Source organism: Danio rerio, chromosome 2, assembly GCF_049306965.1.
Source record: "Danio rerio strain Tuebingen ecotype United States chromosome 2, GRCz12tu, whole genome shotgun sequence".
Classification (NCBI taxonomy): domain Eukaryota; kingdom Metazoa; phylum Chordata; class Actinopteri; order Cypriniformes; family Danionidae; genus Danio; species Danio rerio.
The window spans coordinates 46,206,279-46,231,864 of record NC_133177.1 but is presented as its reverse complement, the minus strand read 5'-3'; the positions used below and the strand labels follow the sequence as shown (position 1 = coordinate 46,231,864).

At 36.8% G+C, this 25,586-nt stretch overlaps 1 protein-coding gene across 6 annotated transcripts in view; it reads left to right on the top strand.

Annotated features, from left to right (window-relative positions):
- The first annotated feature begins 1,603 nt into the window (after positions 1-1,603).
- Positions 1,604-25,586, top strand: part of kcnq3 (potassium voltage-gated channel, KQT-like subfamily, member 3) — an 85,783-nt gene continuing 61,800 nt past the window's right edge. For 5 of the 6 annotated variants that reach the window (XR_012393706.1, XR_012393707.1, XR_012393708.1 and 2 more), the window contains exons 1-2: positions 1,604-1,653; positions 2,745-3,193. Coding sequence is in view for 2 of the 6 variants with exons in the window: in XM_021467847.3 (XP_021323522.1) it covers positions 2,889-3,193 (305 nt within the window). In the remaining 4 variants the exon portion in view is untranslated. Of the gene's footprint in view, positions 1,840-2,744; positions 3,194-25,586 lie in introns of all 6 variants that reach the window. The other variant, XM_021467855.3, reaches the window with a different exon arrangement.

Sequence of the window (25,586 nt, the reverse complement as noted above, 5' to 3'; positions counted from 1 at the left end):
CTCTCTTTTTACAGATCTAGTAGTCTGCAGTAACGAAAACAGGAGACTCATTAGAAACAAACAGATGGACAACTAAAAAGTCTCAGTGAGTCCCATCTCACACTCAACACACTACAGTTCTATGTTATAAATACAGCACTACAACATACAAAACAGAGAGATCGACTAGAATGTCACTTACCTGTTTAATAATGATTTGATCAGCTGTAGTTAAAATTACACTGTTTTTCTCCTCTAAGCACTTATTATGCAGTCTCTGTCGCCATTTTGTTGATGGACGACGTCAAGTGTTCATGCTCTGCTTAGTGACAAGCTAATGGCTGCCGATGTACTGTCTCTCAGAAATTACACAAATTTACAATTGACACTGTCCTTATAAATAAACTGCATAAATGAAAACTAAACAACTACATTCTCACCTAAAAAAGCCTCAGAAGTACATTATGTCGTCCAACAGCTGCAATATTTGTCAAACTATAGAGTGTCCTCTGCTTGTTGCTGTATTTGGGCAGAGTAATACACAAGGAGACTGAACGAGTGCTGTTATTTACAGAATATCGCTCGGCTATCAGCTTCAAAAACCAGACAGAACTGTTGTATAAAATGTTAAATATGTGTTCATATACAGTGTATTAGTCAGCATTTAAAGTGGATAATTGTTCTAAAGCTATTGAACAACATCTATTTCTGTCTTGGAATAATTCTAAATATTTTTTGGATCACCTTAAATTTTGTCTATATATAGTACACACATATATCGTAATACAGTATATATAGTAACACTTTAGTTTAAGAAATACCATTTAGTGACTGATTTACACCATTTACTACTAGCTTATTACTTGCCAATTATTAAAATATGAATTGTTTATTAACAATTATAAAGTATTTTTATTTTACATTCCTACCTTAGTATCTAACAAATAACTATATTTATTGAGCTAAAAGTCTTAGTTTGTTAAGTTTTTATTAGTGCGAAATTTATATTAAAATAAAGTGTGAACATATATATATATATATATATATATATATATATATATATATATATATATATATATATATATATATATATATATATATATATATATATATATAATTAAATTAACGTGTTTGAAATTCTAATGGTTGAAACACAATATATAAAAATCATACTTTTTTTTGCAATATTTTAAAATACATATTTCATAAATGACATTTTATATCGCATATGTAAAATTCAAATATGAACTTCTATGTCATATTTGTTGTTTGCATATTTCCATGTATCAGATTTCTAAATGATGCTTCAAGACCTGACCTGGCAGTACCAAATAAGATGGCCATCCAAAACATGGATCTCCAGGGTTGAAAGTCTGATTCTTTGATGTGCACTTTTGTGACTCTGTTTACGACCAGCAATCCACCTGGGAGGAACGCGGTGCGTAATTTTCCGCTTTGTGATTCATATGAAAGCATTTTTGTGGTTTTGGATTGCGATGGCATGCACAATATTGCGTTGACCAGGCGCAGAGATGCCATGTCAGTAGTGTGTGTCACGTGAACAAGCTCTCTGTCTCGCGCCTCCGTCTGAACCTCCTCCCTCATCATCACAACCAGCGACGGCAGACCGAGTACGATCCGCATCAGCAATCATGCGGTCGCGCGGAGAACACGGTAAGGCAGATCTGCTTGCGCGTGTGAGTGTTTGTGTGTGTGTGTGTGTGTGTTTATGCGTGTCTACGGCTGACAGCAGAAGCGCGGTTGTATTTATGCTTTTAGACATCGTGTGCGTTGCTCATCTCGGTGGAGGCTGAAGGCGCAAGGCGATGCAATTGTTGCTCGGCGTTGTTGCGGATGAAGGTACCAGAAGCTCTTTGTCAGCAGCGCTGCTGAGCTCATCGACATCTCTCTGACCGCACATCATTTCCATTTAATCAGGCATTTGCGATAATGGGATTCGTGATTACTAATTCAGCGATTCCTGTTAAGACTCCACGAACGTTCGTTTTAGTGGGTTTGTATTCAAATATGTAGAAAAGTGAATTGTTATTGGAATATTACTGTCTTAAATTGGAAAAAATATTTAAAACAGAAAATATTATAGCCTAACAAATTATAAATGTTGACGATTAAGTGACTTTTTCACTTTTCAGACTTTGTTTTCTCAGTATTAGACTAAATAAAATAGGCAAATGATGCTGTCTGATGTTATGTGATTCATTCACTAGCCGCTTTATATCTATTTCTTAAGTGGCGTTTATAGCATATCCATGTGTGAGTCGCTTATGAAGTCCGTGTGTAATTGTTGGGAGGAGTAAAGCATGTTAAAATAAGTTACAACCATTAATAAACAGTTACATACTTTTATTAAAGTTTTAAATTATTAAATAAGATTTTAAAAAGATAAATAAATGTGCAAAGTAGCCTAGTGTTCAGCAAATGAGTCTTATTCGGCAATCATCAATATGTATTTTGTATTCACTAAAAAGAATCGACTCAAAAGAGTCATACGTTGGGGAATCGAATAGCACTCTTCGCGCTTAATCCCATAGGTTCACAGAAAAGAACTGGTTCGAGAATCAGACTTCACTCGTAGCATGTTTTCACTAGTGGTGGTGTTGCGTTGGTCAGTTGTAGAGGAAACATAATGGGGAGTTGTAGGATGCTGCTCCGTTCACATCGTCGGAACCCGAACATTCGAGCGTAATGTTTGAGAGCGTGCGTGCGTTTGACAGACTTGAGTGTGTTTTTTTTCCAATCTACAGCCCTTCCTCGCGCCTCCCTCTCTGAACGAGGTCCTTAAATGACCCACGACCACTAAGAAGCTCGTGCTTTCCCTGTCCGGATCATGGCATGCGCCCCATCCCGGACTTCCACACGCGCGGCGCCGAGGCTCGAGAGCAGTGAACATGGGGATCAGGTCCAGAAATGCCGCTAACAGCGCCGAGGACTCGCGCGAGCGTAAAAGCGCGCTGGCCGGAGACCTGGAGCAGTGCGCGGGGCAGGAACGGGACGGCGCGCTGCTGCTCGTCGGCTCGGGGAGGGAAGTGGACTTCAAAAGGGGCTCGCAGAACATCGGGCTGCTCGCCAAGACGCCCCTGGGATACACGCGCCCCGTGAAGAGGAATAATATCAGGAAGCGACGGATCCAGAACCTCATTTACGACGCGCTCGAGAGACCACGAGGATGGGCGCTGCTCTACCACGCGTTTGTGTAAGTGGACCAGATGCATTTCACACCCAAGCGCGCCCACACACAGAGGGAACAGCCCCTTTAATTATAAATTACAACAATTCAGTTCAATCCAATTTGTTTGCGCGGCCCTTTTCATTGTTCCATGGCAGCAACCTGACAGAGAATGTAATCCATAAGGGCAGGAGGAACTGGATAAGATTAATTGTAAAAGATAAATGAAGTGGAGTGAGATTAGAAGTAATGAAATGCAGATACATGCAAATCTTGGTATCTGTTGTGCACAAAGATGTTTACTCTAGGGGAGCAAACTGTAAACATTTAAAGAGAAACCTACAGCAATCTGAATAGTGAGCTTATTCTTTGTTATGATTATTTTGCCTCTGATTATTCATATTTACAGTGATGTATTGTGATATGACTTGATTTATTAAAGGGAATGTTCACCCTGAAGCAAGCATTTGCTGTTAATTTTCTCATTCAGTACCATCCAAGATGTAGGTGTCATTGACAGTCCAAAAACAACATGTATTCATTCAAAATTAAAGCCCATGGCTCCTAACGAATTGAAGTCTGTGGAAGCAAAACAATCAGCCAGTGCAAGAAACTGAACATGATGTATAACCTTTAATTCACAGCCTCTTTAACTGGTATTAAGCATTCACTTTGTTTTACTTCATTAGACCCCAGAAGCAACAAAATAAATGAGTTTTACCTGTGTATATGTACAAGTGCTAGTCTGACCTGCATTTTTTCATAAATCACAAACGAAGCACCACAGTTTCAGCAAAAGAAAAAAAATCTTTTATATCCTACTGAATAAAAAGCATCTTGCATGGCCTGAGGATGAGTAAATTAGCAGCGAATTTTCTATTTCGGGTGAACTATTCCTTTTAATTAGCAGCAAAGCTGTTGTTTTGTGCTTTTGCTGTGAGCACTTTGAATTGTATAATGTGTGCCCATTTGCGCTGGAGCTCTCCATGGTGCTGAAACAGAGCACAACCTCCAGCTGCTAGTGACCAGAAATCAAAGCACTTATAGCTGTCGAGCTGCCGTCTGTTCTAGTATAACAGCAGCGTACGCTCGCAGAAGAGCCTGAGATACTGTCTGTGATCATACCACTATGAGATAAGGACTTTGTGCTGCTGTGACACTGAAGTAAAGAGCTCCAGCCTTAACGAAGTGCACTGGAGCTTTCCGTGGTGCTGATATCAGTGTTGGGTGTAGCGATTATACAGCGGTAACAATGCATAAGTGACCCTTGTCTTTGAGAGACACGGATATATGTTAATGCTGGTTAAGTGGGAATTGTTCTTTGTCAGGCATTAGAGTGCAGATGAACAACTTCCCTGAAGCCCCAAGCCGACCTCTATAGCTCTCACACACACAGACACACACTCTTACTTGTATATGTGATTTACGAGGACTTTTCATAGGCGTAATGCAGCGTTGAGCAAGCTTCTTGAAAAATGTAGTGAGCTAAGTTATTAGTAGGGCTAGACAGAATCTGCGGACATTTTTAGCTATTTCTGCAGGTAATTTTGTAAGAGATCTCCGGATTCATGCAGAATTATTTTGGGAGTATCTTAACTAGAAAAAAGAATTAATACCTTTTTAACTTTTATTTATTGTTTACAATGCAAATACTTCTATATCCACGTATTTGGTAAACAAAGCAAATCTATTATGTAATATACCTGCTAAAATAATATATTACTTTACAAACAGTTTTTAAAAAATCAAATGAACACTTTCATATTTGTCAATAATATTACTAAAATTACTGTAAAAACTGAATAAATTTAAACACATTTACACAAGTAAATATATAGACTCTATAATGGGCACAGATTCTGTGTGGGCTTAGCTATACTCTACTTAAAATGTAGCTTAACTACGCTAAATATTACCCTTTGGGAAATGTTGCAAGCTGAGCTAAAAGCTACTTGGCAAAAGTACCTTAGCTACATGTAAGCTATTTTTGCCATTTTAATTTCTAATTGAATCAACTTAAATTCAAATCAATCATATCTTCAATAATAAAAAAAAACTGTCAATGAAACATACAAGGCATACTTGCTCAGTTCAATTATTTACTGTTAATAATATGCTGTACTAAACAGAAACAAATTACATTTACATTTACATTCAGTCATTTAGCAGACGCTTTTATCCAAAGCGACTTACAAATGAGGACAAGGAAGCAATTTACACAACTATAAGACGACAATGAATTAGTGCTATAGGCAAGTTTCAGGTCTGTAAAGTCTAACAAGGAAAGTATTTGTAAATTTCTTTTTTTTTTTTTTTTTTTGGGTACAGTTAGTGGTATATCCAGAGAGGCAATGGCAGATTAGGAAGTGAAGTGGAGACTAAATAGTTGAGTTTTTAATCGTTTCTTGAAAACAGCGAGTGACTCTGCCGTTATGATGCAGTTAGGGAGTTCATTCCACCAACTGGGCAGATTCGAGCGTTCGGGAAAGTGATTTCTTCCCTCTTTGGGATGGAACCACGAGGCGACGTTCATTCACAGAACGCAAGTTTCTGGAGGGCACATAGATCTGCAGAAGTGAGAGCAGATAAGAAAGAGCAAAGCCAGAAGTCGCTTTGTAGCGATATAATATATAACAAGAAATTTGATTATAATATATAACAGCAAAAACTAAAAATCCAATAAAACCAGGCCACACATTTAAAATGTTTAGGAATAAGTATTATATTGTACTGTATATTTACAACTCTTTATTAATGAATTACACTACATAAAGTAGTATCATTAGTAACTATCGTGACCTAATAGTAATTACCATAGTATACTTTAGCCTTTACTACAGTAAACTATGTATATATACCTCCTCTCCCTCAGTCATCTTTACATCAAGGAAATTTCTTGTTAGCCTAATCAGTTCGCGATGTCACCCACTGGAGCGAGAGGTGGCAGTAACGCATCAAAAAGTTTGTTGTCGACCACTGTAAAACAGAAAAAAGAAAAAATCGTCATTCTCGACAGCATATGGATTTACTTTCATCGGCTAGGCACCGTCCTCCCAGATGCGTGAATGCCAGTGCTGTCACTTATTGATCAGCAATCAGTAAATGTAGCTTGTGTAGATGCTACTGTGCTTTTTGACCAAAAAAAGAAATTTGCTACTGAAAAGGTATTTGATTTAGAAAGTAGCGATGCTACCGCCACGCTACTGGGAAATGTAGTTATGCTATAGCGTCAAAACTTGTAGCGACTGGGGATAAAACTGGTAGAATGTATTTTGTACTGTAAAACATTTATTTTATGGCATTACCAAGCCTCTACCCCTAAACCCAACCCTTACAGGAAACTATGGAACATTGTAATTGTTAAACGACCTTGTTAAGTATGATTTTTAAGTGTATTGAATTACAAGGAAATGATACATGTCCTCATAAACCACCTTAATAATGTAATACCTAGGTCATAGCCATGTTGTTATACAAATCTGTGTCCTCATACTTGTATATCTGATTTACGACGACTCTCCATAGGCAAAATGTATTTTGTACTGTAAAAACATTTATTATATGGCATTACCATGCCTCTACCCCTATACTCAACCTTGCATTTTGGCAATTTTATTGTCAAATGACCCTGTTAATAATTTTTACGCATTTTGAATTACGAGGACACAACACATGTCCTTGTAAACCACCTTAAAGTAATACCTAGGTCATACTTATGTCATTATACACATCTGTGACCTCATAAATCACACACACACACACGCACACGCACACGCACACACACACACACATGTTTTGTTTTTGTGAAAAGTGGGGACATTACATAGGTTTCCATTCATTTTATACTGTCCAAACCGTATATTGTATTGCCCTCACCACACCCTACCTCAAAACCCAACCATCACAGGAGACAGTGTGCAGCTTTACTCTTTGATTAAACTCATCCTGTAGGATTTATTTGCATTTTGAGAAATGAGGATGTCACCAATGTCCTCATATTTCACCTCCTTTTTGTAATACCTGTGTCATACCCATGTCATTATACAGATTTGTGTCCTGATACGTCACAAAAACACGTACACAGTTATCTTTATAGGGACTTCCCATAGACATATTGAATTTTGTACTGTACATGCTGTATATTTTATCCCCTACCTTTAAATTCAGCCTTTACATTTTCAAAATACTTAATTCTCTAATATTTTCAAGGTATTTTCCTCATGGGGACCAAAAAATGTCCCCACAAGGTCAGAATTTACTGATATTGCTATACTTATGGGGACATTTGGTATGTACAAGGTACACACACACACATGCAGACACACACACATTCATTCATGGCCCATTTTCTGTGCACTACCCTTAATACCTTATGCAGGATATGGATCATACAGGATCTGCAACTCAGCACAGCATTCCCAAGTGTGTGTGTGTGTGTGTGTATGTGTGTGTGGTTTCTTCAATTGCATGAAGGCTTTTAACCAGGCCCTTTGTATCATGTGGGGTTAGTCCCACCATATTAATGTGAATAATTAATTTTAAAAACTCTCTGTGCCGAAATGTGTTGTGTCATGTAAGTGTGGTTTGTGCAAATGGAATTGTGTGTGCGGGAATGATTTGCAGAGTTAAATAATTCAGCTGGCCTCCACCCTAGCCTTCCAGTGTATCCAGAGGAAGGGATTAAATTAAGATGTTAAAAAGGGTGGGGCTTTTTTTCTTCTCCTTTTGTTTAGCCGATGCCTTTTTTTTTTGTTGGTTCCAGTATTGGTGATGTAGTCTACATAAAACATCTGCAGTAACAATAAAACCAATATATTGCAAAATAGGACTATATCAATGTAAATAGACAAAACATTTATAATAACACATATGTAAAAAGATGTATATGTAATAATAAAATAGAAAGAATTGTCAAAAAAAATCAGTCCAAGGCATTTGGACTGATTTTTGTTGTTGTTTTATTGAATCCCTTACACAAAGAGCAACAACAAAACATTTGAGCAACCGCTGAGCGCTTTTTGTTGCTTTTAGAAAAAAATAGTTATTTAAGCCCTTCAGAGCCAAATTATGTTTCAAGTTTCTGAAAAATGTAAAAGTATGTTTTTACAGTTCTTGAGGCTCCTATAAATGTGACCAAATAATAATAATTAAAAAAAAATAATAATAAAAAAAAAAAATATATATATAATCAGGTCAGAACGGTTGTACTTCCTTACATTTATACCAACATAAAATACAAAAAACATACACAATTACTGGCATAATCTTGAAGTTTATTTTCAAAATCACAAACATTAACATTGTAAGATTTTTACTTTAAATTTGAGGGTTTTTTGTTTCTTGTTTATAACAAACTTTCTCTTCATCTTCCTCATCACTCCACATATTGTGCACATCTGAGATGATTCCATCTGCTATATGCTCAGGAACTTCAAGGTCTGTATATTCTGCATATAAAATTGTTTGAGCTATGGATTAGTACATCGATATAGTTTTTTTAAAATATAAATCAGGCTAATCAGCATAACTGGAGATTTAATTTTAGTGACCGATTTTGAACCCGTTGTACATTGTACTGACATATTTGAAAAAATCCTGATCTGATCTTGACAAAAGACTTTAAACTTTAATTAGTAGTAATCTTTTATTTTTTACATATTATTTATGAATCAATAGACATATCAATTTGGTCACACTTTACAATAAAATTCCATTAAGTTTATTTTTTAGTTATTTTTGTATTTCTTTTCGTATTTCTTTTCATTCAACAAAAACAACAACAAATGTATCTACCTGTATATATGTATGTATATACCTGCTTTGCACATACAGTACACAAGACACAAGTATGCCCATACATATAAAAGCTATACAATCAAATAAATTAAATAGAATACAAAAGAAAGAAAATAAGTAGAGGCAATTCGAGTGTTATTTTCGTCCTCTAAAAATACATAAAAGGGTTTCAAGCCTCTTCAAAAACCTTACATCTGTCTTTCAGTTGATGTATTTATTTACCAACATGAACTAACAATGATCAACTTATTTTCATTTACTAATGTTAACAAAAATGTGTAAATACTGTAAAAACTGAATTGTTTGTTGTTTAGTCATGTTAATAAATACATCTAAAATAATCTAAAATCAAAAGATCTATATTTAAACAATAACTCCTTACATTTATATATCACTTTTCTGGACACTCAAATCGCTTTACAAATATTTTGTACAAATACTCTTTTTGTTCGAAGGACATCCTGGGATTTTTAATGACCACAGAGAGGCGGGATCTCAGTTTAATGTCTCATTCAAAAGACGGAGTTCACTGAGCAATATAGAGTCCTCATCAATATACTGGGGCGTCAGGGTGTTAGCTAGTAACCTAGCTTTCCTATGTGGTCTCCTATCTAGTTACTGACCGGGCACAGCCCTGCTTAGCTTCAGTGGGCAACCACATGAGAGTTGCAGAGAGCTAGCTGCCGGCAACTTTCTTTCTGTTACTTTATACATATGAAATGACAGCAATATCTATATTTTTCTATTTCTTTTTACATTTACATCTTTACTGTGTACATGTACATGTTTACTTTTTTATAAGTGGATGTTTAGATAATTAAACTCAGGCTGCTCCTCCAGAGACGTAATTAGCTAGATTGCAGGGTGGGTGAGCCAACTATTGGTAACTTTCCCTAGTCGATTGCCTCAGATAATCCCATAGCAATGAGTGCTTGTGCATTATAGGCTGATTTAAGGGGAAAAAAGAAAGATCAGTACAATTTTGACATCCCTGTGTCACATCTGTAAATTGTAAACATCTTAGGCGAGTTACCTCAAGCTGGATTTAAACAAAAAAGAATAAATAAAGGAATAAAGGGAATGGGATAGGAGCTCCTTGTCAATAGATGGAAATATGGTGGTGGTTGTGTGGGATGATGCCTGCTTAGCTCAGTAAAAAAGAGAGGGTTTGTGTTTCATACATCCATTATACTTGCTCTTTAAAATTTGACAGGAAGCGTCTGACTATGAGCATCGAGTTCTCACTCTGCCTTTGGCTATCGATTAGTGACCACCACACACTATGGGGAATCGCAGAGCATTTCTCAGAACGCAGGATTTCTTTGCTCTGTATCTCAAGAAGCCACGTCCAGTATTTCTTGAACGCAGATGCTCCTGCGTCAGGCTGAAGCTGATTTACCCTGAAGATTAAGAAGGTGACGTTAGCGTTGTGAAGAGCTGCTCTCTTAATTAAACTTTCCATGTGCTTCATTAAATGAGTTGTGGAAAGGTGTCAGGCCATGTATGAATAATGGTTGAAGCAGACTACACAGGTCAGGGTGGTGATGATTAAATTAAACCCCGTGCACTCTGATGTTACCTTGGATGTATGAGGGCTGATCAGTGCCTGTGGGAAACTGAGGCCAAGGCCATTGGCTGCGCTCCTGGACAGAAACTCCAAGTGGAATCTGATACTGGGCAGCTGAATCACACTAACACGGAGATAACAGCAAATACATAATGTGAGAATTTATGGAGGTTGAATATGACAAGCAGCTGCGTGCGGGAATGGGGTGGTGGTGGAAGCCGTATAGTTAAAGATCGGAGCTAGTAATCTGAAGGTTAAGCCAGTGATTCATGAAGTGGAGAGATACCGCAATTTCGCCCTTGAGCGAAGCACTTAACTGCGGGTTCCTCTGTGCGGGCTGTCCCAGCCATAAATATACTTTTAAGAGGTCATGAAATGAGAAATCAAAATTCGCTTGATCTTTTGACATATGAGAGGGTGTTGTATTATAAAAAAATTCTGTAAGTTTGGAGTTAGTGTAAGAGCAGCTTATGTTGATTGAATGTGACACTTTATTATGTAATGGTGTGGCTAAACTCCGCCTTCGAAAAAGATGATCAATGGCTGCTACGACATCACTGCTTGGTTAGCTCCACCCACCAATTTGTGCATTCAGTAGGTAAAAAATGAAGTAGGCAATGACAACAATGACACTGTGCATTGCCACAATCATTGCATTGCCTTACTAATTTCAACAAAAAAGGCTCATTCTGAAAACGTAGCCCTATATACATTTCTGGAGATTGCAAATTATGTAGCCAGAAGTACTGCGAAGTACTATGAAGTACAGAAGTACTATGGCTGCATTTCGTCTTTAAAACGAACACTACGGGGCGGTATGACACCATTTCTTTTCGCGCTTACCAACTGACCACTTTATCTCCATATGGACGGCTTTCCCGCTGTTACCAGTTTGTTTAGTAGCTTACCATGTACATTGGCGGACTTGAGAAGCAGAGAGGAGTTCAACAGGGTTCGAGCCCAGCGAAAAACAGCTTTAGAAAGGGGGTAAGACAAAAACAGAAGCCAAAAAATAAAATAAAGACGTGAATAACAGGGTGAGAAGGTGGTAAAATCTAAAAAAAACTTGGTAAAAAATCAGGCTAGGGCTTTTCTTTTTCTGGATTGCTTTTTAAAATTGTCGGTTGGATTTAGGGTAGTGGGTGGGCGGTCAACCGATGCTTATGAAAAGACTATTGGTTGGGTTTAGACAGGGCTTAATTTGTGCCGGCACACGCCGGATCTGGCACCTCTGAAATCTGATCTGGCACCTCATTTCAGCAATCCCCCTCCTCAACTGCCCTAATCCCCCGTTCACAGTTTACTTTCACTTTCTTCCGCTACTCCCCAACCCTCTTCAGTTTTATCCACAACACCCTGTACCCATACAACAAACCGCTCGGGTCACATGCCGGATTCGTTTCCCCGATCTGTTCCGGGACCTCGCAGTTCACAAATTAAGCATTGGGTTTAGGCAAGGAGGAGGTGGGTCAGTCGATTGATCAGTCAGTCAGTCATTCAGTTAGTTAGTCAGTCAGTTGATGGTGGCCTCTGGTGGATTCACGCAAGAAGAGCAGGCGTGAATAGCACTCACGAGAGTGTACACAGCAGCCTCTAGTGGATTTGCAAAAACAAAAACTGCATAAAAAAACATATCTCCTGGGACACATTCGGCACTCTCCAGACATCTTTATAGTGGTACGTTTTCAGAATGAGCCTATTTCAACATTAGGAAAGAGTGGATGTTTATTTCTAATGTTAAAACAAAATTTCAGACCATGTCATTATTAACTTGGTCTTTTAAGGCCCAGTATACTTCAACAGAGTTCTTTTTTTCTTCTTCATTTGAAGGCAAAAATAAGAAATTGCACATCATAGAAGGTGAAATTTCAGAACACACCCACCTATTAGCTCAAAGTTGTTTAGGAACCAAAACAAACTACAAAAAGTTTGCTTTGTTGAGCTGTTTTGAACTGCCAAAATAAACATTTGTTTAAAATGTTTTCAAAATGACGTTATTTCAATTTCTTCTTTGATTTATATTAGAAATATTTTCCACTTCACCACCACACAAGTGTAACTGTTTTTATGATGTACTACTAATACTACTGCTTTGTCTTTTAGATTGTTTCATTTGTATGGTGTATTTTTGCATTTTAGTTCATCTGTGTAGGATGTAGGCTGTCAAACACACATGCCGAAGTTCACATCAGTGTCCTGTCAAATATCTAATCAAGCAAAGCATTGAAATTTTGTAAATATGCAAAACTGTCAATCATGATAGTAGGTATTTAGAAGCCGTTCATACAGAACTCGTTTTTCCTTTTTCAATGCACTACTTTTGTATCGTAAACATGCACTTGATGGATGTGTGTGACCGTTATGCTCACGTCTCGCATCTTTTGAAGTGTCACGCGTGTGAGCACCATGTTTCTTAGACAGTGTGTCAAGCTAAAAAGATTAAAAAACCCTAAATTTTAACTTAAATTATAAGGAGTTTAAAAGAATTTTTTTCATCATTGTCAGTTCCACAGCAGTGGACCAACCAAAAGAGCTCAGGGGCGGGGCAACCATTACAAGTTTCTCTTTGCGTTTGTACCCTATTTGTGTCCAGATATCCTCATACTTTATGCTGCGCTTTTTTTTAAACATTCCGATTTGTTTGCGTTTCTCTTATTTTTAGAACCAAAAACAAGTTTGGTGTGAATGAGCCCATATTCAAAAAATGTTTTTTTTTGTTTTTTCATTACGATGATCAAAACAGAACAGAAAACTGTCTGTTACTCCAAAATTTTAATGTTTTTGATCTAAAAATATTGATACCATTATAAGTACACCTCATAGAATGGTACAAAACAAAAGAGCCAATGAGGAGCAAGTTGCAGTAAACCAATCCTAGTTGAAGTAAGTCTGTAGGAGTGGGTTTTTGCCGCAATGATATAATATCTGAAGGTCAGATGGACGTCTAGGACGGTGCCCAGGGATTGTGCTCACCTGGTAGTGGTGACTGTGTGACCTTCATGTGGGGGAGGTTGGGACGGGTTCATAGTGTCTTTTCAGCTTCACCGCTGATTAATTACGATTCACAGCTCCTAACTGCGAACAGAACATTCTCTCCTATTCCACACAAAGGTGATCCCACCTAATCCATTCTCTCCATTGATCCAGCTATTATCCATAATTAGAACAAATGTGTGCTTAAAGGAATAGCCTCCACATTAATATTAATACAACGAACCCTAATGTCTGAATGTGTCATTTCATTAGATATGTGGGTCAAATCTAAAACGCTTTCAAACACATATGAAAACACACTGCACTTTAAATCTTCTATAAAGGCTATCATACATTTTTACATTTACACTGGAACATTTTTAGAGTAACTTTATCAAACCATTAGCTCAAGTTCAGTCCTAATGTTTCTTTGGTATTTTTGCTGGTTAGGCTTTATTATGGTCTTTTTCACTGCATGTGAGTTGTTTGTTGGGTATGTTGGTTGCTAACGTGTACTAACTAGTTGTTGTTGTTACTATAGGTTATTATTTTACTGGCTAATAGATTTTGGAGTCGTTATATTGTACATAGTTGATTAGGCATTATTATAGAATTATTACTGGCTACTAGTTGTTTCATGGGTATTTTGGGTGGTTGTTAGTGTGTTCTAGCTAGTTGCTTCAGACATTACTGTGTCTTTTTTATGGCTAGATGTTTCTTGGGTATGCCACAGTAGCTGGTTGTTAGCAAGTTTTAGGTATTTACTAGACAATATTAGGGTATTTTTACTGACTACTAGATGTTCATAAGCAGCTGGTTTTAGCATGCTTTAGTTAGTTGCAAGACATTGCTAGAGTATTTTACTGACTACTAGATTTTGTTTGAGTATGCTGGCTGGTTGTTAACAAGTTTTAGTTCATTGTTAAACATTGTTAGGGTATTTTTAACAAGCTACTAGATGTGTCTTGGCTATTCTAGCTGGTTGTTAGAGTTTGTTAGTTAGATTCTAGACATTGCTAGTGTATTTGTACTGACTCCTAGATGTTTCATGGGTATTTGGGTGGGTTGATAGTTCTAGTCAGTTGCTGGACATAACTAGGGTGTTTTTGCTGGCTATATGTTTTATTGGATATGCTAGCTGGTTGTTAGCATGTTGTAGTTAGTTGCTAGACATTGCCAGAGTGTTTTTACTTACTACTAGATGTTCTAGGGTATGCAAGCTGGTTGTTAACATGTTTTAGTTAGTTGTAAAACATTGCTTGGGTATTTTACTGACTACTAGATGTTTCTTGGGAATGCTAGCTGGTTGTTAACATGTTTTAGTTAATTGTTAGACATTGCTAGGGTAGTTTTACGGACTGCTAGATGTTTCATGGTTATTTTTGTCCTGGTTGTTAGAGTGTTCTAATTAGTAGACACCACAATGGTCTTTTTGATGGCTATATTTCTTGGCAATGCTAGCTGGTTGTTAGCATGTCGTAGTTAGACATGTAGTGTGCTAGACATTGCTGGGTTATTTTTACTGACTACTAGATGTTTTTGGGGTATGCTAGCTGGTTTTAACATGTTTTAGTTAGGTGCTAGAAATTGTTAGACATTAAGCCCAGCCAAAACCAGCTATGACCGGGCTGGTCAAGTTGGTTTTAGCTGGTCATTTTCCTGCCTGACCAGCTAAGACCAGGCTGTAAATGGCTAGAAATCAGCCTGGAAATGGTATTTTTACTGACTACTAGATGTTTTTTGGATACGCTAGCTGGTTTTAGCATGTTTTATATAGCTGTTAGACATTGTTAGAGTATTTTTACTGACTACTATGTATTTTAGGTATGCTAGCTGGTTGTTGGAGTGTGTTAGTTAAATGCTAGACATTGCTAGTGTATTTGTACTGACTGCTAAATGATTCTTGGGTATTTTGGCTGGTTGTTAACATGTTTTGTTTAGTTGCTAGACATTAGCCTACCAGTGTATATTTACTGACTACTAGATGTTTCATGGTTATTTTTTTTTCTGGTTGTTAAAGTGTTTTAGTTAGTTGCAAGACATCTCTAGGCTCTTTTTGCTGGGTATGCTTGCTCATTGTTAGCAGGTTTTAGTTCATTGCTAGTCATTGCTAGGGTATTTTACGGACAACTATGTTTCTTGGGTATGCAAGCTGGTTGTTAGAGTTTTACTTGGTTATTGCTAAGGTATTTTTTTTACTGACTTCAAGATGTTTCTTGGCTATTTTAGCTGGTGGTTAACGTGTGTTAGTTAGTTGATAGACTTTACTATAGTCTTTTTACTCACGACTAGATATTTCTTGGCTATTTTAGCTGGTTGTTAAAGTGTGTTAGCTAGTTGCTAGACTTTACTATAGTCTTTTTACTAACTACTAGATGTTTCTTGGGTATTCTAGCTGGTTGATAAATTGCTTTAGTAAGTTGGTTGATGTTATTAGAAATGTTTGTCTGAATGTTTGTTGGTATCTTGGTTGCCTGTTAAAGTGTTCTAGCTAGTCGCCAGGCATTATTAGGGTCTTTTTCTTTCCATTGCTTTCCTTTCGCTTAAGCAGCAGTTTAGCAGTAGGCCAAAATAAGAGACACTGCTGTATCACCTCACACATTTGCAGTAGGTGCAAAGTCTCCTCATCCCAAAACTGCATTACCCAGCATTCTGAGGCCACATGGTGATTCCTCACCTCTAGCTGGCCTCCTCTGCAAATGTGTGTGTGCTTCTGTGTGTGCGTGTGACCTTCTCAGTCAGATAAAAGGTTAAAAGATTTGTTTTTTCAGAGTGAGAAGAAAATCCATTTATGTCATGTATGTACAGCTCTAGGCCAGGGTACATTGTGTCTATCTCAAATGCACACAAACACATACGCACACACATTTTGAATGGTGGGGGTGCAAAAAATGTTAGTGTGAGTGTGCGTGTGGTGTGTGTGTGCGTGCTCTCTGCGGTTCTGTAATTCACAGATCATTTTATCACGGCAGGTTGTTGTGTTACTGAGTGAGAATGGAAATGGCATGCTGTCAGAGTGGGAAATCCCTCTGTATGAGTGTGTGTGTTCAGCTGTGTGTCAAAATAATGATGTTTTCTTCAATTTGCCTGATAAATGTGCGTGGCAATCTGAATTAAAGGTGCTGGAGCCCTGGTGTTCTTGTTGGCACACTTTCCTTGCCATCATTTTCTCTCTATTATCTCTAAATAAAGTGACAAGAATGCTGCAGAAGCTTATACTGTTAGCATAATTCTTTGCAATGACAGAACAGACTCCAGTTGTAATAATGCATTTTGCATTTCCAAACGTCGCTGTGCTATAGGCTACTGAAGGAGCACTTACCATACAATCTAGTTGTAGAAAACTATGAAAACACCTCTTTAAAAATTCTGTTGTTTTATTCTAAAAACTACTTCAGAGACTTCTTTCATATGTGTTTCCTACCAGTCTTACTGCACCCAACCCGGTATAAGCTGGGATGAACCGGCGATTCTTTGCATGGGAGGGAGTTGCTCCAACAAGGAGGCTAAAGTCGATGGCCTCCAACGTCTGTCATTAGAGCAGCTAGCTAGCTGGCCACTGCTACACTCACCCCCCTAATCCTCACTCCCATCCGGGTCAATGTGCAGCGCCACCTACATGTATTAAATTGAAGCATGTTTTGCAGTTCAGTTTTATACTGCGAGAGAAAGAGAAACCAACTTCAAACAGTCTGTCACACTACAGTCATGTATATAATTTGATAATTTGATAATTTTACATTCTGACAGTGTGTAAAGGTGGTATATTTCTATATTTGTTTATTTTTTATTGCAAGTCCTTGACTTATATTCGGGTCATTTTGCTTTCTTCTGGTTGTGCATATATTGCACATTTTTGTATTTTATTTACATTCTGTTTTTTCCCAATCTTTACATTTCTATTCTAATTAAATTCAGTTTTATTATTTACAGAGTTCATTTCTGCTCATTTATTCAAACTTGGGGAAGACTTATATTAGCGATCCACTGATCTCGATACTTGGATCAAATATCGGTTCGATTCTGCATGTTTTTGCTGGATTGGTCATCGGCCAGCTGGTACCGATCCAAATCCGATCTTGCACGTGCGCTATATTCTGTGTAATTAATAAGCCAACAAAAGCCTATTATAAGGCACTAGAAAGTTGTCATGTATGCCTACTATATCCCAAATGTTCTGAAGCTATTCTACAGTTTAATGTAAAGTATACAGATGAATATTCAAGTGGTTAAATTTATGTTTAGTTCAGCGCTTACTGCTGCTGCGTCTGTCAATTATTCTCTATTCATTCACAAATCAAGCTGCGTGTTGCATTCATCAAAAGACGAAAAACTTTCTCCAAGACTATTTGTTCCTGTTAATATAAATATTCAATGAAGAAATGCATTTAGTTTTGCATTAAAAGGGTTCATTTTGACCTACAATAAGGAATTCATTGCTGTTTCCAAATCATGTTGCACTGTGTCTGTTAGATCAGCAGATCGCATTCACAACACTGTGTGTGAAGGGCAGGTAATAACCCTCTCTTCTCCAAAGTAGATCTACCTGAAATTTTAAATGACAAAAGGCTCAATAATATATTGGACAGATCCTCAACGCACTGATTTCTTCCCTTTGAGCTGCTATTTTGAAAGTGTCCGCAGACACCGCAGGGGTGCGCGCTGTGTCTCAGTGATGCATTGATCGCTTCATTCACGCACCGGATGCACAAACATGACGTGCGTCGCTCCGCAAAATTATTCTCACAATGAGTTTCTGTTCTCTCATTCTTCCGACTGAGTTTATTCTTCTGAGGAGAATACTTTGAGTGCTGCAAATAGTTTACAAAGCCTGGTGCATTGTGATCAAAGTAGTTGAGTAAATTAATAAAAGTGAAACTGATGGGCGCAATATGAATTGTCATTAACAGAAAAATTATTTAGCCTAACGTAGGCTATTTTGAAGCTGTAAATATTTCACTTTAATTTTATTTATATCAATAGTTTATTTAATAGACCAGTTTGTGTTTTACCGCTAAGCATATAAGCGGACCTTGTTTTAAACTTTCTTTCACTCTCTGTGATTTGGCAATGGATTTTTTTGTAAAACTGGCCTCAGACAGTTTAGTTTAGTCTAAGTCAAACCTGCAGGAAAATATCAGGCTTTACTAAAAGGCTGATTATTTTACCAACGATTAGGATCAATAGTGGTAGCCTATTACAGATTTCAAAGAACAATCTTAATATTAAAAAAAGAGATAAGCTGGACCACAACAGATCAATGTCAGAACAAATGCTCAAATAATGTAGCCTAGTTTACAGCAAGCATCATGTTTTTAGTTAGATTTTGCCATCTCTCATGTATAATAGGCCTATAGGTCTGTTATTATTACTCAATATATTTTAATTGAGTTTAGCACCAGAGCTATAGAAACAGTATTATGCTTAGAAAAAAACAACAACCAAAAACTGGCACTGTATCGGGATTGGATCTGTATCGATTGATACTCAGAATTTTAGTATCGAGATCAGATCGGTTCCAAAAAAATGGTATCGTTGCATCCCTAATTTATATTCTAATTTACCTAATTTTAATAGAGAATTATATCATTAAATTATATCAGAGGGGCCTATCTTCAACATCTCTGTAGGAATTTTATTGAACCTGGCGCTCTATTTTAATCTTAATACACGTAGGTGGCGCTACATATGTACAATAAAATTAAATTTTTTGGCATAATTCATTTTTAGACAGCACAATTCCAGTGTTTTACCTTCAGATGGTTAAGAATTCTATTGTGAAATAACCTTGATGTTCAATCACAGCAAAGAACTTTTTTTTTCGAGGGAGAAAAAGTTCTAAATGGCAATATTTTTATTTGAAACTTGGAGCAAATCTTATGGGAGCATTATAAAATAAAACCAATATCAACATTTTACTCAAACCCATATCCATTAAACAGTAAATCAGTAGAAGCTCGGAATATTTAAGTAATATGTTGTTAGTTTAATTAGCTGAACATCTCTAATTTGAGGTGAATGTTTCATTTTTATAAATCAAGGTGCATTTTTTGTTGTGTTTCATCACATATTTCAATCCCGATGTCATGTAATGACTACAGTCTGTTTTTCTTGGTCAGACATATACAGTAAAAGATGCCAAGAATTACATGGCAATAAAATGGCACTCTGCCATGACAGCCTTTAGCCAAATATGGTGAGTGTATTGTCAATGTTTATTGCAAAATAATTAAATGAGTAGTGTTCATTGTGCAGTTCTAGCAGTTGAGTTTGAATTGATGCACATTTGAAATGAAATGGAATGCAATTCATGTATATTTCACATACTGTATACTAACATTTGTGCACACTCACATACACGATATTTGATGCATACAAAAGATAGTTTACCCCTCCCTAAATCGTTCTGTCGTCATCCTTATGTCTTTCCAAACCTAAGATGACTTTCTTTTTTTCTGCTAAACAGAAATTATATTTTTGATAAATAGTCATGTTTAGCTATATTTACATGCAAGCAGAAAATGTACAAACTTATGCAGTCCACTTATTTAGTCCAGTTATTCAATCACGATTGGTGATTGAAAAAAATCACATGACTTTTTGATGTACATCTTGGAATTGATTTAGTAAATGTGTTTTGAAAATAAGAAAATCCATTTATAGTGTTTATATAAACAATTATCTTTATGATGATATAGCAAATTGTGGTTATGTGTATATGACATTACGAATAACAAATGTAGCAGGACATTAAATTACTTACTCTTTATTTTGTTGCACTCATTGCACGACTTTGTAAACTATAAAATCATGGGTCTCACGGTCTGTCTCATTTTGTGAGCCGACTGACAGTTGTTCGCTGCCCTCTTTTTCCCCTGCTTTGCCACTCCTCCCTCTGCTCGCAGAGCCCCACACCCATCACGAAGCCTTTTTTGAAAAAAATTCTGAGGTAGACTTGAACCAAAAGAGGTAGGTTTCATAGCCCTTTAAATTAATAGTTCCCAGCATTCTTTGCAACTTTAAATTAATAAATCCCAGCATTCTTTGCAACTAGGAGACTTCTGACAGGGACTCGCAAGTACGAGCACATATCCCCAGTTCTTTCCTTTCTGGGCTGGCTGCCTGTTAGGTCACGGAATGGTTTTAAACTATTAATCCTTAAACGATCTGGCACCACCTTACTTATCAGACATCCTACATGTATATAATCCTGGTAGGTCACTGAGTCTTCTGATCAATTTATTCTTTCTGTACCAAGGTCCCGGTGTAAGCGAAGTGGGGATCGCGCTTTTGCTGTTATCGCCCCAAAACTCTGGAACGGGCTTCCACCCCACATCAGACATGCTCCAACTCTATCTGTTTTTAAAAAGCGTTTGAAACTCCATCTTTGTTCCTTAGTATTTGAACCTTTTTAATGTCAAGGGGTTTGTCTTGTGTTTTAATTGTTTATATGTGATGTAGATTTTATTTTTAGTATTGATTGTGTTCAGCACTTTGGGTAACGTTGTGTTGTAAAAAATGTGCTATAAAAATAAACTAACTAACTAACTAACTAACTAACTAACTAACTAACTAACTAACTAATACTTTAAAATATCTTCATGTTTAATAGAAATAACTCAAATCGGTTCAAAACAAGTGGAGGGTGTGTAAATTAAAAAAGGCTTTTCATGTCAGGGTTGAAGCTTGCCGTACATTTAATTCAAATGAATTCATGTAGAGTAAAGGGACACTTTTAAAAGTGCGTTATTAGAGTAAGTAGTTGCTCTTTATACAGGTGAATGTAACCTGCTGAATACAGAATTACCTTGATGCATTTGAAGGGAAGCATAAAATGATCTGCCGCTGATTGATCTTCCTGAGTTTAATGAGGCCACGAGTGCCACACACACACAAACTCACACACACACACACACACACAGCCTGAGTCAGGTCTGTCTGAGTAAAAGAGTACTGGACAAGCAACCAGGTCCGATTCCCTCATGCTGGAAATCTTTGCAAACTCTTTCAGAATGACTTGCAATAAGCCTAAACTGCTGCTTGTCATGTGAATGAAGTGGTCATTCAGCAGACCTTTTCATCTAAAGCAGCTTACGGTACACGTATTACAGCGACTATCTCCCCGGTGCCTTGCCTAAAAGCACAACGGTGAGTCATTTCACTTTCTGGCTCAAAGTTTTATGCCGCGTCACCTTTCTAAAGAAGTTCTGCTGCTGTAGATTCCTGGTGAGGCACAGTAAAAAGTGCGCGGCTTAATGTAAGGCCATCTGGGTCTTCCTTCCTGTTTGTGGCTCTAAATTAGATCTCTTCTGCATTGAATCTGTTCATTTCTTACATATATTTAAGCTAAAAGCCCTGACAAATTCTATTATATAGCTTTGCTTCTGGACACAGATTCTGCATTGGACATCTGTGGCAAGAAACACAAGGATACAACACATTAGTTTATTAAGTTTCTAATATAATATTGCACAGCATATTTTGTTAGGTCATTGATACATTTTTTTATCTGGAGAACAGATGCTTGTATAGAGCTTTCATAAATGGATTTTCTAGATGGTTGCTGATGGTTGAAACCATCTTTGGGTGGTTTCTAGATGTTTCTTAAGATATCAGGGTAGTCTACCTACAGTTGCTAGAGTCTTTTAGTTGAACATATACATGTATTATTATTTGGTTAAAGGTGCAGTATATAAGTTTGACACCCAGTGGTTAAACTTGGCATTGCATTCCTGGATCAAAACAAACACAAGCGCAGGTTGCCAGATTGAGAACCAAAAGGAGCCTAAAGGCTGATTTTAATTGTGTATACGGTAGAAGGAATGTACTCCATATTAATTAGTTTTTGTTCTAACCAACACCTCAAATTGATATTTTAGAAACAGCTTCTATTTCTTGCAGTTGAACAACAAAAAACGGACAATGATCATCTCGGGTACATTTCATGTGCTTTATTCAGTGTTAAATGCTAACAATGTGAGTTTGAAAGCCATTTTACGAACTTTAGAACTGTGACTCAAAACCAACACATATCAGTGATTTAGCATGTGCATTTAATAAAGTTAAAGAGGTCTAACCTCCTAAACTCTGCATACCAGGTACCAGTCCATTATGTCATTCGCATTCTTTAAATTTTAAAGGTCTGTACTGGCCCAATACCCCCATACGTGGTTCCAATTTCTCATCAGTTGGAGTAGAATAACTTTCGCATAGATTATGATAGAGACATTTTTCTTTCCCATGATTACTGACATGTGCAGGAACCACCAAAATTAATTACAGCAACCTAGATCACACACAGAACCTAAAAAGTACATGTTTAAATTTAAGTTTGCAAAAAAAAAAAAAAAGCGCCTCTTTTTTGGAGGGTTTTATTATAACACAGATATCATATACAATTATTTTATGCACTTTCAACATTGTTATGTGAAAATTCAAAGAGTTTTATTTAAAATGATACCAAACTTTTTCGTTTAAACCTCTGCATGTGGATTTGGGAAGCTTTTAAATTTGGGGTAAGCAAAATCCATGTGGAAACCCCAAAATAGCACTTGACTTTAAAAAGCTACTATGTATTAATTAGATTATTAATTTTACCATCTCGTGAATGAGCGCATATTCTTTGCTTCCAAATGGCTGTATTTAAATTTCAGGTGTGATTCGTCTTGTGCAAACAGCCAATGTGCTTATGACTGCGTATCTCATCATGTAACATGTTGTTAATACACGGGATTAGAATGTATCCTTCTCACCTAATGTTTACGTTCGTAATATTTATATTATTTGCTAACTAATAAGCTCATGTGGAACTCTGAATCTGTGTCCCTTTTTGGAGTCTGCTACTGCCAACCGGAGGTCGCATTTCGATCACGAGTGCATGATTTGAGAGGCTTTCTAAATGAATGAATGAAATATGCGGTTTTCCACCAAGGCAACCGGCGTGCTGAAATCTAATTGGCCAAACTGGTTTTGGGGGTTAAAAGAACCTAAACAAAGACAGACGTTTTGGTGTATAACACATTTTCAAAGCAAAATATTTGACTTTAGCATTGTTTTTCACATAAACCAGAATGTTCACTTAGCGTGTTTCTTAAACATCTGCAAACATATTATGGTATTTTTCCGCTTTTAAAGAGTCAAAAACTTACATACGGCACCTTTAATAACTTATTCACATCATTGATAGGTGTGGGGTGGACTGCATGTTTGCTTTCAGAACTGCTTTAATTCTTTGTAGCATTATCTGGCTTTCCATGACCTTGTGCTAATTTGGATTTTGAACTATCGCATGAGAATTAAGTGATGAAAACGCCAAATGTCTAATAAAGTCCCCTAATTTGCATAAAAAATGTATGCTGACTTGAATTGTTTTTGGACTTGTGTAAAAAATGGTTAATTCAAATAATGGGAGTTGAAATAAACTTTGACGCAGCTAACATTACACCCACATAACTAATCAGCTATCTCCATTATGCTTGCATTGTCTACTGTTGGTTACTACGTTACTAATACTACAGTCTGCCACTCTAAAAACTTGATGGAAATGCACCTAATTTGTATATGAAATTATTATTAACATTTATTTAATCATTTTGTTCAAAATTTCAAAAGATTTACTTCACATTAGAAAGGAAACCCAGCTATACACTCACATTATACACTATTCCTTACATATTTAAGTTCATGTTGACACGACAGCATTATGCATTTAATACAGAATTGTTGGCCAAACAACCATGTTGCAATTCTCCTGTTCCATTACATCCCAAAAACCCTCTGTTAGATTTAGATCTACGGGGATTAAAGTATAGTGAACTCAATGCAATGTTCAAGGAAAAAACTATTGGTTTTGTCACATAGCATGTAATCCTGCAGGAAGTAGCCATGTTTCATCATAAAGGGATGATCATGGTCAGTAACAACACTCAGGTAGGCTGCAGGGATGGAAAGAGTACTAAAATGTCATACTCAAGTAAAAGTACTATTACCTGCAATAAAATGTAGTGCACGTAAAGTAAAACGATCTATTGTAAACATTACTTAAACCATGAGTAAAAAGTAGATAAAAAAACCTCATGAGTAGTGAGTATTATGCTGTGAAATTGGATGCATTTACATGTGGAGTAAAATTTGTGTAACCTATATGGTAATAGTCTCTCCACGGCACTGATAGAACACATGCAATTTGTGCAGGTATTTGAAAACGTAACATTCTGTAGGGCATTTAGTTATTTTCTTAGTTACTTTCATTTGCCGATTTTAGTCATCATACAGTAGGCATCCTAAAGTACAGTTCCTACACAGTATTTTGAGTAGCTGTGATATATAGCTGTAGGTAGGCTGTGATATATAGACGATGCTCAATTAGTACTAAGTGGCTCAAAATGTGCCATAAAAATCTCCTCGACACCATTAGACCACCACCATCAACCTGAAGCATAGATACAAAACAAAGATGGATCTGTGTGTTTATGGAGCTAAAAATATGCTGAAACAATCTGAATTTGAATAGAGTATATGTGGACGGGTTAAGCGCTTCCTGTAAACTGTTTGCCCATATAAAATTGGTTCGTTTAAGGTCTGTTTTCTTTGAAAATGTCCATTGGCTGAGTGATATCTGATATAAAGTGAGTCTCAGATTATACAAAAAGCACTGCATTAAATTGCATTTTCCCCCGCCATGTCTTTATAATATGAACATTTATTTTACCACAATATTTTCAATGGAGCTTCTGCACTAGCCTGCTGATCCTGACGGGCGTGTGCGAGTAAACAGCTTTTTGTCTTTTATGCATGAGCAACTAAATGAATCCCTAAGTCTATTTAACTGATTGTATTTTAATTACATTACAAGATCGATGCTGTAAAAGGAACTGTTTAAAATGGAAAAAAAGTTCAACTGTTTAACAGAGGTTTATTAATATGGGAAGGAATGCTAGCTTTGCATATACTCTATTGTGTTAGATCTGACGCTTAGCATAATGTCTTTGGACGGCGGGGAGGGACTGTGATTCAAAGCCACACCTCTTGAAATCGCGAACATGCGCATTTCGTCACAACAGCAGACAGAAAACCCACTAGTTC